Source organism: Gopherus evgoodei, unplaced genomic scaffold (genome assembly GCF_007399415.2).
Source record: "Gopherus evgoodei ecotype Sinaloan lineage unplaced genomic scaffold, rGopEvg1_v1.p scaffold_37_arrow_ctg1, whole genome shotgun sequence".
Taxonomy (NCBI): Eukaryota; Metazoa; Chordata; order Testudines; family Testudinidae; genus Gopherus; species Gopherus evgoodei.
Window position 1 is genome coordinate 979919 of NW_022060049.1, and position 15553 is coordinate 995471.

Genomic DNA, 15553 nt, shown 5'->3' on the forward strand with positions numbered 1-15553 from the left:
TTGTAGTTTGAATAGGGTGCATCTGGGGAGGCATTCATATCCCCACATAGTGATTTGTGAACAGAATGCCAGGTGTCAGATTGGCAGAGCTTGTACACAGTAGCTGACCTGCCTACTAATTCAGTAGGCCACCATTCCCCTCATACAGTTGTAGCTTCAATACCTCATATGGCTCTGTATGAATAAACTTACTTTGCTAAACTCCTAGAGGTGATTTGGCTCTTGGATTCTGAAATAGGATTCTGATTTGGCTCTTGGATTCTCTGTAGTCTTAACTTACTGTGCAGTTAATGTTTCAAAGTGCTCACTACCTCTGTTGTAGCTCCTCCCTGGGAAACACCAAATGGGGGAAGAAAAAATAAGATTAATTTTCTCTGAGTAGAATCTAGAATTAACTTTGTATTAATCACCAAGGACACTCGTAATAGCATCAGTAGGACACTACCAAATTCATGGTCCATTTTGGTCAATTTCGCAATCATAGGATTTAAAAAAAAAATTTCATTATTTCAGTTATTTAAATATGAAATTTCATGATGATGTAATTATAGAGATCCGGACCCAAAAAGGGGTGGAGGGGTTGCAAGGTTATTGTAGGGGAGATTGTGGTACTGATGCCCTTACTTCAGCGCTGCTGCTGGAGGTTGTGCTGCCTTCAGAGCTGGGTAGCTGGAGAGCAGCAGCTTCTGACCAGGAGTCCAGTTCTGAAGGCAGAGCCACCGCCAGCAACAGCACAGAGGTAAGGATGGCATCGTATGGTATTGTCACCCTTCTTTGCGCTGCTGCTTGTTAGGGCACTGCCATCAGAGCTGGGCATCCAGCCAACAGCCACTGCTCTCCAGCCAACCAGCTCTGAAGGCCATGCAGAATTAAAGGTGGCAATACTATGAGTCCCCTAAAATAATCTTGTGACCCAACCCCACCCCTGCAGCTCCCTTTTGGGTCAGGACCCCCAATTTGAGAAAGCTGGTCTCCCCTGTGAAATCTGTATACTATAGGGTAAAAGCACACAAAAGATCAGATTTCACGGGGAGAGACCAGATTTCATGGTCCATGACAAGCTTTTTGTGGCCATAAATTTGGTAGGGCCCTAAGCATCAGTAAAGGGGCTTTGCAGAAGAGCATTGCCATATCTGTGGTCCTGCAAACCACTTGAGTAGTTACTCATAGAACTATGCAGTTGAGGAGTTGACTATTGAAATTCAACTGTTAAGGCTCTATGACTGATCAGATTTGCACCCTGACCATTCTGATAACTATATAACATTTGGCTTAATATTCTATTTTAATGTGGTGAGTTTTAATAGAAACTCTTTTGTTGGGAATTTGGGTATGGGATATTCTTCTCTTTATTCTTTTATCTTTTAACTGGGGATGTTCATTTTTTAAAACATAGTTTCCATATTTTCTAATGAACCGTCAGGAAAAGTGCTTTGGTTTTGAGCCACTGAACAATTACAGTCTTGATACACCACTCCTTGTCAGTTTATAACATGCTGATTCTGGTTGCATCTGAAATGAGGAAGTAGAACTAATTAATATTTGTAAAGCACCATGCAGAGCTTCAAAGTCCACTAGGCACCTGTACTTGAGTGTAATCCTCTTTTAAGAAACTATTCACTTGCATAACTGACTGCAGGATCCGGGCCTTAGTGCGTTTATGTACTGTGATACATAGAAAAGCTAAGTACTATTTTTAATCACTGTTCTTTTGCCCTGTTAAGATTAGGGTTTTGAAGAAAAAACCCAACAACCCTAGTGTTTTTTAATGTAATAATTTGACAAATGTCGCATCAGCATTTTTCTACTAAGGTGATAGTTCCATTAGAAATTCAATAAACTCATAAGCCAGCACATTAGAATATAGGTATCCCTTTTTCTGTAAAGCTAGATATACATCTTATCCAAGACCAATTTGAAGCTTGGGCTTTAGTGCTCTTGCTACTGCTAACAACTTTCTTTAGCCACATTTTTAGGGAACACTTCTGCCTTACTTGACTGTGTCAGTGGCATAGAAGCCACAATGAGTTGATCTGCTGTTCCTGCACAACAGGGAAAGGGAAGCAATTAGATTTAATTGTCTTCCGGCAAAATGCCAAGAAAGCATCACAACACAGTCTGGAGACCATGAGCTGCTTATACACAGTATTCACATTTTGAGCTCATCTCTAATACCAGGGTAGTATGGAGGTTCTCTGTGCTATCAAGGGAAGTTTAATTTATAACTGAAACTATCTTGTAAAGTATTTACTTACAGTCTCTTAGCATTGTTAAAATGTTTTCTCCAAATCACATGATTGTTCCTGTTGTGTTGTATTTTTCTATAAATTGCTGGGGACTGGGATTGATTTTTTACTGGAATGTATAACTGCATGTTACTAGCAAAGCTGTAATCCTAGTTTCTCTGATGCACAAGTATGAACTGTTTGAAAGTAAGAATGCATTTGACAATGAATGGACTGTCATTGCCATTTTAATTCAGATTCCTTTTAAGGCACTTCAATTAGCATTTATCTACAAATAATTACACATCTGTTTATTTTTATATTTTTATCTGCATGCTTTTTGATTTAACAGTAATGTAACCACAATATTTTTTAAAACAAGTTGTATAGTTTTTTATATTTTTGTTTTTAAATAAAAATAAATAAAGTGTTTGGTTTGCTACAGAAAATGTACCTTTTGTATAATGGCATTGCAGTTTTAAGAAGTCATTTCAAAATGGAAAGAATATTTTTACCAAGTGTCTAATTGTATACTATTGTATTGAGTATTTCACCTTACTCAGTGAAAGTGTGGGGAAGTAACTAATTAATAATTGGAAAAACTTGTGAGAGTGGGGAAGCTACCCTAGAACCTTCCAGAGAGGAAAGCTGTTTGATAGAATAAGTTAATTGTAAACAGAGGCTTCACTTACTGGAATCTGGGCTCTGATCTTCATGTTTCTACTCTGAAAAGTGACTTTGTGAGAATGGCATTGTGGAATCCCATATCTATTGTGTCTTGAGGATTTCTGTGTCAGATGTGCTGTGTACACAAGTAGAAATTTTTTCTAACTACCAGCCTTGAAATCGCAACCTGAGCTCTAAGAGCTAAAGCCGTAGTTGAAATGTGGTATGAAGAGAGAAATGGTTCTGTGAACCAGATTTAGTTCACGTGGAGCCCTTGGTGCCTTTCATGGACTTCTATAGGTGGAACACTGATTTGGAACTTAATTAGCAATTTTGTAAATACACAAGATGGAATAGAATCAGCAGCTCAGTCACTCTTGGCTGTGTTGGCTCTACAGGGTTAATAAGAATAAAAAGCAGCAAAATTTTATCTCTAAAATAGCTGATGTGACTATTCAGAGTAAAACCGCGCTTTAAGCTTAAAAAAGTGATTTTCTGGGCCATGTTTTATAACTTTGTCTTTTGTTTGCCTGTTCTTGCATTTCTGAAACCTCATGGTTAGTTAAATGGCCAGAAGGTTAGTGTACTGTGGCTGGCTGGAGTGCAGCAGAGTGGAGCTGTGTCCATAGCTTCTTTAGTCCCACAGACTCACAGGTGTGATTCCAATATTAAACAGAACTGCTGATCCAAACAAACCAGGAGATGCACAACCATTTGGTCAGAGCAATATAAAGTGAATGGGGCTTCTTGTCAATCCAGACCAAACCATTTTCTCTTACCTAAGTGCAGAGCATAGTCCAGTATCTTGGTTAAACGTGATAGTTTGTCAACAATTCAGTTTAAACTAAAGACAATATCAATACAAGAAATATGCACACCAGTAAGCAAACGTGCCGCTTCTGAGGAGCTTGGTTAGAAGCTAGCCATCACACCTCTGAGAAATATAGGAGTGAGAGCAAACACCTGTACAAAGAAGCAACTAGGGCAGAGTGACACCAGGAGTAATCATGTCAATTTTACAGGGTTTGGTACCTTTTCAACTGCTTTTCAGGGTTGACACTTGCACACAGCCTTATAATATGTCTGATAGTCCCTCTTTTTTCACACCTTTACTATTGTGAAATACATGTTGATCAGCTGCATGGAAACCATGAAGCTAGGGGGGTCTCTAACATATAGTACAAATGAGAAATGTTAGATATTAAACATGGCATTTTTGGCTGACTCCTGAAACAGAGGACTTTCTATGTATAATCTCCCATTTCCAGTCCCATTCATGTAGGAGTGACACCGGCGTAACTGCCTTTTTGCTGATAATGTTTACTAGTGCAACTTCCTTGTGTACTTATGCAGCAAATCTGCAACTTATTGAGAGGAATTCTCTCAAATCCCATTGATTTGCAAAGATCAAATATTTCATAGTTTTCCTTCTCTTCTCCTCAAGTGGTGGTGTCCTTTTGTAAACCTTCTCCTTTCCTGGAACCCCCCACGTTTGTTTGTATCCTGTCCTTTGGTTTCTTCCCATGGGTATTTTTTCTTCTGATTGAATGGAACATGACAGAAATATTGGTACCTTCAGTAACTTCTTTTTTCCAGCCACACAGCTTATTCAGTTTCCTCCTAGTTTGGTATGCATGGTAGGAAGCTTCTTGTGATGCAGTCATGGTAAAAGTGGATCAGCAAGTAGAATGTTTTAAAGCAAAATGAATCAGGTTTTGTTTGCTATATATATTACACTTGCATCAAATAAGAATGTGGCAGTTACAGACTCCAAAGCACATTTGCACACCCCTCACATAGTGTATGGCTCACAGTAAAGGAGACCAGTCTCTTAGATACTTAACTGTTACAGAGACTGACATCTGTCACTTTGATGACTTTTTTCTGTAAATTTGATTTTAGTTTACTGATCAGTATGGGGCTTCTATTTTCTGCCCGCAGTCATAGAGTAGGAACTCAGAAAAGACCTCAGTGAATAGTTGTAAAACATGATTTTCCTGAAGACCTACATGTTGCTGTGTTTCCTTCTTGCCTTTCAGTGGCTCAGTGGTGATTCTTCAGTTAATTGATGTGGTGTTCCTGTGATTAATTCTCTCTCAGCCTCTCTCTCTCTGTTACCTGGGTTTTTGACTCAGATGGGGAAAGTCTATGTGGGGCAAGTCACTTAATAGCAGAAAACATCAATCATTCTCTCTCTTTCTCCTTTGTGCAAAGTAATGTCAAAGTGGCTGGTTAAGATGGCTTTGTATATTTGTCAAAATCTACTCTTTTAAACAAGTTTGCAAGCAGATTAACCATAATCATTTTTTCAATTGTAGTCCAGTGGAAAATGCACTGGACTGGGATCCAATTTCCAGCTCTACCATATAGAGTTTCAAGAGAGACATTAAACCTCTATGTTTTAGATTCCCCATCTGTAAAATGGGAATGATGATACTTGGCCCCATTTGTAAAACGGTTGGAGAGCCTCATAGGAAAAGTGCAAAGGATTATTTATTTTTTGTTCCATCCACTTCTGTATGGATGTTTAGCACATGAGCCTTAATGCATGTAACTTACTGAGGTTTTATTGGCTCTTTGAAATGTCTTCTGCTAGGTCAAAGCCTAGTTAAGTAATTATTCTTACCAAGTTAGACTGGCAAAGTGTCAGATTTGTACAGTAGTCCTCTAACGACTAGTGGCCCCAACCAGTGGTGGTGTTGCTTCATCTCCCTACTGTAATGATGGAGCTCTGCTATCAACCGTCCATTTACTCTTGGACATGTTCTGACCTGCAGCTGAGCTTGGCCTGTTCCTAGTGGTCACAAAAACAGCCTGAACCATGGAAAATGTGAACAGTTGACTGGGAGTCTATTGACACACTTGAGGTCTTGCTCTGGTAAAATGATATCGCTTAGGGAATCACTGTAATGATAGACTCTGGTGGCTGAAGGGACCAACAGGAATACTTTAATTATGCTATGTTTACCTTATACGACAGGGAAACTCATAATGAGAGACACGTATGAAGAAACCATGATATACGTTGGAAGTGGGTCTGAATACTTATTAGATCATCTTAAATTTTGCTACAAAATGGTTTGACTTTGTATTGGCCTTGCATAATTATGAAAATTTCATAGATTCCAAGGCCGGAAGGTACAAAAGTGATTATCTAGTCTGACTTCAATTTACCAGCCTAAGTACAAATTCTACCGTATTTGCCTGTCCCCTCCCATGAGGATTCACGGCAGTGAAAATAGGAATACTTTACTTACCGATTAAAAAAAAACAAAAACAAAAAAAACCCTGCGGCATGAATGTGCCACTAGAATTTTGCCAAGGCTGTTTTAAACCCATGTTCAGGGGTAGTGCTTGAGTCTTAACACCACACCACTGGTCATGCCAAATAATGATGAAGTAGAGCATGTTCAAGCAAGGGAATTGATTCAGGTGTTTGGCTGGAATTCTGCAGAGGAGGAAATTTAAGCCAGATGGTCAATACTGTGCCTTTCATTTTTGTTGATTTAATAAACTCTGAAGTAAGCTGTAAAGGAAGTCTTGGGAAGCTCTAATATATAACAAATTTTCACCAATGGAGAGAGGATGACTGGTAGTGAAAGCTGCTGAAAGTCTCAGACAGTTTTGTTTTAGGATGGAGAAGAAAGTTTCTTCTGTTGACTCCCAGTGTGACCTCTGATAGAAAGTGGTGAGTTTAAGCCCTCTTCTTGCTTAAACAGCAAGAGGCCCTTGGATGCAAACTCTTAACAATTCTCCAGTGTGAGGAAGGATGGCTTTCTGTGTAGCTTCTGTTCTATCGTGGCTGCTGTCTATTTATTTCCTCTTCTCCATCGTGGATATTGTAATATTCAAATAAGTGCTCTTGAGCTAACTAATGGGCTGTGAAAACACTTGCTTCACAGCCAGCTCTCTGCAGCCCTGTCAGGTTGTATCTCCAGTAGGCTATTTGAGAGATTTTTCCATCATTCCAGCTCCACCAATGGTAGCAATGGAAGTATTTTCAGTAGACCACTGGCATTTTTACCACCATTATCTAACACTGGTCAGAATCGGTGTAGAAGACACCATGACACAAATTCTGGCAGCGCCCTGAGTCGTATCCACACTAACTCCCACTTTGGTTACCACCAGTGGCACTGCACTGGTGAGAGATTTCCAAGAAACTCTAATATAGGCAAGGGCTTACCAATTCTTACAGTCGGTCACTTGGGTGTCTCAAAGGCTTGTGGCTGAAGAATTAGTGTTGGTCAAAGTCTTGAAGAAATTTCTTTGTAAATCATTGTAGTTGATGTTTTGAAAGTTCTGATCCTTCCTGGTTTTGTGAAAGAACAAAAATGTAGCCAAGGAAACCGAATTTCTTTCCTCAGGAATCTGTAGTAAGTTTCAAAGTTAAAATCAGGGAAAAGCTGCCTGTTCTTGTGTCTGAAAATGTGTTCTTCACGAGTGCTTCAGGGAGCAGTTTGCAGTGAGCACCAAAACTTCGCTACTCTTCCTGTGATTTAAGTGTTGTACTTGTAACCGAGATCAGTAATATTAGTTGCTCCCATATTTGTGTCAGTGATTCCTGGAAGAGCAGCATCTGGATGCTAACCCTTTTATTATCCCTTCTTCCTTTCTCCACAGAAATGGCACCAAAATTGAAGAAGAAAGGGCACTCTGGGCGAGAGCAAAAAAAGGTGAGTTTGGGAGAAGCCTCCCTCCTGGAGCCATAAGAGAATTCTTATGAATTAGAGTCCTCAGTATACATTGACCACCAAACCATCATAGAGGTTGGGCTGGGCCGGGCACACAGACTGTTAGGAGAACAATACTCTTATTTAGATCTCCCTTTTAGATCAGGAGCTTATAGTCAGCCACAGGCTCAGTCCCTCCGTTATTGATGTCTGGAATTGTTCTGAGCTGCCTCCCTGCATACCAGATAACACAAGGCTGGAAGCTTAAGTGAGAAGATGTTCTGCTGATCTCATGAGTTTTTGTCTTCCCTAGCATCACCACCACCACCATCAGCAGGTGCAGCAGCAGCAGCAGCAGATGCAACCACTGCCTCCACAGCCTGTCCCTCAACAAGCACCGCCTCCAATGAAGTCCTCTCCCCCTCCTTTCGTGCCTGCACAGGTCCCCATCATGGAGCATCCGCTCCCAGGGAACATGTTCGACACTATCACACATTTCACCCAGCCCATCATGCATCTTCCTCAGCCAGAGATGCCACCCCATCTTCCCCAGCAACCTGAGCATAGCACTCCTCCTCACTTGAACCAACATGCAGTAGTCCCTCCTCCAGGTAAGCATTTAATGGGCAATGCTGTGTGTCTAAAGCTGTCGCCCTTTCTTCTTCTTGGAGTAGATGCAGCCATGTATTCCATGTAGGTGTGTGTCTCCTCAGCATACCAGAACAGGAGAAATTTGCCCAGCAGTACCTGTAGAGATGTAGCACTCACGCCTTGTGGCTATAGTCCTCCTGGCTACATGAGGCAGTGCTGTCCTGACCTTCCTCAGTTCCTTCTTCCTGCTCATGACTGATGTCGGAGCTTTGTGTGGTCTCAACCTCTCAATTAATTTAGTTTTTTCTCTTATATATAGTTAGCAGTACCCTTAATGTTAGAGTAGTTTGTGTTACCAGTCTGTTTCCCCAGTGATGCCCTTCTGGGGTTTAAACATTTGTTTTTTGTGTGGGGAAGAAATCCCCAGTAGCAAGGCCCATGTCAAGAAGCATTGCGCAGTCTGCTGATCAGTTTAAGAAACTGACTCAAGTGACTTCAAACCTTTGCCTAAAGCAGCGCCTGCTCGAACAGGCCATGTGGCCTGCTTTGGTCCCAAGGCCCTCAGTGGATCAGTGGTTGCCCTTGGGCTCCAACAGCACTACCACTTCACGTTCTGGAGCAGGTACTTCAGTAGGGGCTGTTCCCTGTTGACTGTGCCGAGGAAAAGGTCGCATAAGACCAATCATAGAATATCAGGGTTGGAAGGGACCTCAGGAGGTCATCTAGTCCAACCCCCTGCTCAAAGCAGGACCAATTCCCAACTAAATCGTCCCAGACAGGGCTTTGTCAAGCCTGATCTTAAAATCCTCTAAGGAAGGAGCTTCCACCACCTCCCTAGGTAACCCATTCCAGAGCTTCATCACCCTTCTAGTGAAAATGTTTTTCCTAATATCCAACCTAAACCTCCCCCACTGCAACTTGAGACCATTACTCCTTGTTCTGTCTTCTGCTACCACTGAGAACAGTCTAGATCAGGGGTAGACAACCTATGGCACGGGTGCTGAAGGCGGCATGCAAGCTGATTTTCAGTGGCACTCACACTGCTCGGTCCTGGCCACTGGTCCGAGGGCCTCTGCATTTTAATTTACTTTTAAATGAAGCTTCTTAAACATTTTAAAAACCTTATTTACTTTACATACAACAATAGTTAGTTATATATTATAGACTTATAGAAAGAGACCTAAAAACGTTAAAATGTATTACTGGCACGCGAAACCTTAAATTAGAGTGAATAAATGAAGACTCGGCACACCACTTCTGAAAGGTTGTAGACCCCGGTCTAGATCCATCCTCTTTGGAGCCCCCTTTCAGGTAGTTGAAAGTAGCTATCAAATCCTTCCTCGTTCTTCTTCTCTGCAGACTAAATAATCCCAGCTCCCTCAGCCTCTCCTCATAAGTCATGTGCTCCAGCCCACTAATCATTTTTGTTGCCCTCCACTGGACACTTTCCAATTTTTCCACATCCTCCTTGTAGTGTGGGGTCCAAAACTGGACACAGTACTCCAGATGAGGCCTCACCAATGGCCAATAGAGGGGAATGATCACATCCTTCGATCTAGTGGCAGTGATCCTACTTATACAGGTCAAAATGCTGTTAGCCTTCTTGGCAACAAGGGCACATTGTTGACTCATACAGCTTCTCATCCACCATAAGCCCTAGGTCCTTTTCTGCAGAACTTCTGTTTAGCCACTTGGTCCCTAGTCTGTAGCAGTGCATGGGATTCTTCTTTCCTAAGTGCAGGACTCAGCACTTGTCCTTGTTGAACCTCATCAGATTTCTTTTGGCCCAATCCTCTAATTTGTCTAGGTCCCTCGGTATCCTATCCCTACCCTTCAGCGAATCTACCACTCCTCCCAATTTAGTGTTATATGAAAACTTGTGGGGGGTGCAATCCATGCCATCCTCCAGATCATTAATAAAGATATTGAACCAAACTGGCCCCAGGGCTGACTTTTGGGGCACTCTGCTTGATTATCGGCTGCCAACTAGACATGAAGCCATTGATGACTACCCGTTGAGTCCGACGATCTAGCCGGCTTTTTATCCACCTTATAGTCCATTCATCCAGCCCATACTTCTTTAACTTGCTGGCAAGAATACTGTTGGAGACCATGTCAAAAGCTTTGCTAAAGTCAAAGAATAACACGTTCACTGCTTTCCCCTTATCCACAGAGCCAGTTATCTCTTCATAGAAGGCATTTAGGTTAGTCAGGCATGACTTGCCCTTGGTGAATCCATGCTGACTGTTCCTGAGTATTTTCCTCTCCTTGAAGTGCTTCAAAACTGATTCCTTGAGGACCTGCTCCATGATTTTTCCAGGGACTGAGGTGAGGCTGACTGGCCTGTAGTTTCCCGGATCCTCCTCCTCCTCCTTTTTAAAAGATGGGCACTGCATTAACCTTTTTCTAGTCGTCTGAGACCTCCCCTGATCGCCATGAGTTTTCAGAGATCATGGCCAATGGCTCTGCAATCACATCTGCAAGTAGGGTCTGCTCCAGGTTTTGGGGTGCCTCTTCCACCTCCCGCAGGAAAAGCATGGAACAGCATGGAGCTGATGCTTCTAACCCTTCCCCGGAACCTAATAGGGAGGTGAGAAACCATCTACCATTGACTTTGGTTCCAGCCGCTGGACATCCATTGAGTCTGGTACTGATGAGGAAGATGTCAGTGCCGACTGTTTCTGCGTCAGCAGCATACCAAGTAGCTACAGACCTCCTTCTACCTTTCAGTCCCAACCTCTCCTTTGGTCCAGGACTTGGCCAAGTCTCTGTCAACTATAGCCCCTTCTATTGAACAAGCCACTGAATCCTTGGGTCATTTGGCACTGCATCCCAATGTTCCCCTTCCACAAATTGTGGAAATAGGGCTGGTACTGGTACATGGGACCCAGGTAGCAGGAACCTCGGCACTGCTGCAGTTGGCACAGCACATGTTTCCATGGTGGCTTTCACCATTCTTGACAGTGCCATCAGATGCTCTGGTACCACTGTTCACTTCGGTACTGACACTGCGTCAGGCACTGGCATACTTGGTACCAATGGTATTGCTTCCATTGGCAGCACTGTTTCCTGCCTCATTCTGGACAATAGACGAGTCAAACATCTACTTGCTCCCTTCGGTTTTGCTCTGCCCTTATCTCCGGAATCCTGAGGCTCCTCTGAGTTGGCATTGTCATCCTCTCACACTCTATTGCCCAACCAGCATTGAGGGCCACTGATGGACTGTTACATGTAACAGGATTGGCACACATCTCATGCTCAGGACAGCGGTCCCTGGCCCTGCACCTGTTGGCAAACAATGCCTTATCGATGTCAGTGGAATCTGGGACACTCCTCGATCGCAGAGATCCTACTCTTCATGTTGCTCAAAGGCAAGATTGCCGTCCAAGTCTGTGCTGGTGACCATTGATCCACGGCAGGCCAAGGCACTGGCAGTCCTCTCTGTGGCACGTCCAGAGTTGACCCATCTGGGTCCGTCATCCCTGGAACAGGATCTGGCTTTGAACTCAGTTAAGGGCCTCATCTTCATCCCCAAATGATGCTGTGCTGCATGGCTCATCCTCCCCTTTGGTACTGGATTTTAAGGTGTACCAAGACCTTTTGCAATATGTAGCTGCTTTTCTTGGTATCCAAGCAGAGTTCTTTTAAGAGAACCCCTACAAATTGATGGACATTTTACAGCTCTATGCCCCTGGGAGAGTCACCCTCTCTGTTAGCAGTGTGCTCCTTGAACTGGCTAAGGCCCTCTGGTGCACTCTGACTTTGACACCACCTATAGCTAAGCACATAGAAAAGCACTATTTCATTCCCATGCTGGGATTTGAGGGATTTAACTCCCATCTGGTCCCAAATTCACTAGTTGTAACTGTGGTGAACAACAGATTAGAGACTCTAAACGATTGGACTTCATGGGCAGGAAGATTTACACCACCTCCTCTTTACAGATGTGAATTGCCAATCAGCAAGCCTTGCTGTCCAAGTAAAGTTTTGTTAACTTGGATAGCTATGTCAGGAGGAATTGTCTGACATTTGTCACTGAGGGCTGCTTGGTGGCTAAGATGCCTTTTGTAATCCACATGCGATATCATGGACACCTCGGCCAGGGTGGGTGGCCTATGTGGTCACCATGAGATGGGGTTCCTGGCTTTCTTTGGCCTTTGACAGCTGAACACTGTTCTCAGACAAAACTGAGGAGACGCAGCGCTCCTTTAAGAATTCAAGGGCTACCCTGCAGTCCTTCAGGATGCAGAGGCGCTACTGTGGCATCCAGCAGCAGCAGTATTATCTGCAGTGCACATTTGGCCAGCCTTTCCCTCCTCTGAGGCCTGGTCTACATTGGGGAGGGGATCGGTGTAAGTTATGCAACTTCAGTTACGTGAATAACGTAGCTGAAGTCAACGTACTTAGATCTACTTAGGGTGTCTTCACTGCTGTGGGTTCACTGCTGACGCTCCCCCGTTGACTCTGCCTACGCTTCTTGCTCCAGAGTCGACAGGCAAGTGCTCGGTGGTCGATTTATCGCGTCTTCACTAGATGCGATAAATCGACCCCCGCTGGATCGATCGCTCCAGAGGTAAGTGTAGACATGCCCTGAGGCACAGGACTACACCAGAAAGAGGGATAGATCCAACGGGAGGAAGCTGTTGGTCTTGGGGTTCGGCTAGTCCACACGCCTTTCCAAGTGCCCATTTGACTCTTTGCTCCAAAACACTGTCCTTGTCATTGCGCCTTCCTCCTCATCTCCCTCCTTTGGGGACAGGCTAGCTCTCTTTCATCATGATTGGGATTCAGTCGCTTCTGAGAGCAGGGTCCTAAGCACTGTCAAATTGGGTTATACCATCCAGTTCCTGTCTACACCATCTCCCAACCCTCCCTCCCTGTCCCTCTTCAGGGACCCTCTCATGAGATACTGCTCCTTGAGGAGGTCTACTTTTTGCTGCCTTTGGGAGCAGTGGAGAAGGTTCCACTGGAACACAGGGCATAGCTTTTGCTCCCAGTACTTCCTGGTATCCAAAGGAGAGGTAAGGCCTCAACAAATATATCAGATACATGGGGTTCTGAAAGGTCACTCTGTAGACTGTCTTCCCTGCATGCTCTGGATCTTCAGGACACCTACGTTCACATGGCAGTTATTTACTCTTGGGGAATTCTGTTCATCTATGGTCATGCAGAATTCATGTGTCCTGCAGAATTTTTTTTCAGCAGAAACTACATTTTTGCCCCAGTAGTGCTGCAGTTGCACCTTTCGCCCACCAGAGGCCACTGTGGCACCAGAAGAGCCGGCAGCATGAATGCTGCTGGCTGTTCTGGTGCCACAGTGGCCTCTGGTGGGCAAAAGGGAGAATTGCAGCACTTCTGGGGCAGAACGTGTTGGGGGCGGGGGATTGTGTGTGTGCCTAGTGCTGCAGACTTCCCCCGGGAGTAGAAGGTCATCACAGCACCATGCCCGTGGAACCAGGTTAGAACAGAGTGGGGCACATGGGGCTGCTGGGGGGTAACAGACATGGGTTCAGAATGGCTAATGAGAGGAGAGACTGGGGCGTGGGCTCAGGAGCTAGTGGGGTGACAGCACTGAGACTGGGATGGGGGAGGGGGACTGCAGGGACACATGGGGATGGGGAAGGAGGCTGTAGAGACCCCTGGGGATGGGAGATACGGGGACAGGGGCAGATGTGCCTGACTGAATGGGAGAGACTTGGGGTCAGCCAGGATCTGCATGGGGAAAGTTCCCCAACTCCCTTACAATTCCACCCCTCAGCCTCTCCCCCTCAAAAAACCTTTTCCACTAGGGCTGTCATGCGCACCTGAGAGCCACCTGCACTCCACACCCCTTCCTTCACTGTGCCCCCATTCCTGCACCACAACCCCCTTCCCTGAGCCCCCTCATAAACCCCACACACCTCCTCTGCCCCAACCCCTTGCCCTGAGCCTCTTCCTGCACATCGCACCCCTTCCCAGACACCACACTCCCTCCGACAATCAAACCCCCGCCCCAGCCCTACATTTTTGGCCCTGCATGCAATTTCCCCACCCAGATGTGGCTCTTGGGCCAAAAAGTTTGCCCACCCTTGGTCTAAATAAATGCCAAAAGTCCACACTAATACCTGTGCAACAAATGGAGTTCATTGGAGTCTTCCTCAACTCTCTCGAGGCAATGGCTTCTCTACCACAACAACGTTTCCTCACGTTGACCAACTTGATTGCTACAGTACAAATCAGCCCACAAGTCACCACCAACATGCCTACATGGCTTCCAGAACATGCACAATTTCATATGAAATGCCTTCAAGCCTGCCTCAACTCAGTTTATGTCCCACACAGGCACAATATAAAAAAGCACCTCACAATACCAAACAAGGTAAAGGAGTATCTTCCCTGGTTGGACTCAACCAGACAACATCTGCGTAGGAGTGCCTTTCACGCAAACTCTCCCAACGATGACCGTCACAACAGATGCATCATTTCTGGGTTGGGGAGCACATCTACGTCTGTGGACTATCCAGGGCCGCTGGTCCCCAGCGGAAGCTCTTCTGCACGTAAATATCTTAGAACTAAGACAGGTTTCAGAGTAGCAGCCATGTTAGTCTGTATCTGCAAAAAGAACAGGAGTACTTGTGGCACCTTAGAGACTAACAAATTTATTTGAGCATAAGCTTTTGTGGGCTACAGCCCACGTCCAAAGAAGTGGGCTGTAGCCCACGAAAGCTTATGCTCAAATAAATTTGTTAGTCTCTAAGGTGCCACAAGTACTCCTGTTCTTTTTAGAACTCAGAGCTGTTCACAACACTTGCTCCCACTTCTTACTGGTAATGGAAAGCAAGACTATACAAATCCTCATGGACAATGTAGCTTGCATGTTTTGTATAAACAGACGTGGGGGAGCACTATCACACTACTTCTGTGTAGAAGCCCTCAGACTCTGGCAATTATGCATGAGACACTATATCCACATTATAGCACAATACCTACCTGGTTGCCAGAACACCACGGCAGATCCATTAAGCGGGAATTTCTCCCAGGACCATGAGTGGAAACTCAACACACACGCTCTGGGACATCTTCAAACATTGGGGATTCCTGACAATAGACTTTTCGCAACCATACAAAACACCAAATGCCCACAGTTCTGCTCTGGGAGGAGGCTCAGTTACCACTTTCTGGGCGATGCCTTCCTCATGAAGTGGAACACTCCTCTCCAACCTCCCTTTTGGCCTTGGTGATCCACAAGATTAGGCAGGACAACTCCAGGGTAATTCTGATAGCCCTCATGTGGCCTTGCCAGACTTGGTATCCTTACCGTCTCAAATTATCAGTATGCCCACCACGGACTTTTCCGCTTCTGCCTCGTCTCCTATCTCAGGATGCAGGTCACGTTCTTCATCCAGATCCCCACAGACT

The 15553-nt window shown here is 44.6% G+C and overlaps 1 protein-coding gene across 12 annotated transcripts in view; it reads left to right on the forward strand.

Annotated features, from left to right (window-relative positions):
- The window catches only part of BRD4 (bromodomain containing 4), a 212417-nt gene that overhangs the window by 165387 nt on the left and 31477 nt on the right, over nt 1–15553 (forward strand). For all 12 annotated transcript variants that reach the window (XM_030545377.1, XM_030545381.1, XM_030545380.1 and 9 more), the window contains 2 exons: nt 7515–7567; nt 7878–8175. In XM_030545377.1, coding sequence (XP_030401237.1) covers nt 7515–7567; nt 7878–8175 — 351 coding nt within the window. The remainder of the gene's footprint in view (nt 1–7514; nt 7568–7877; nt 8176–15553) is intronic.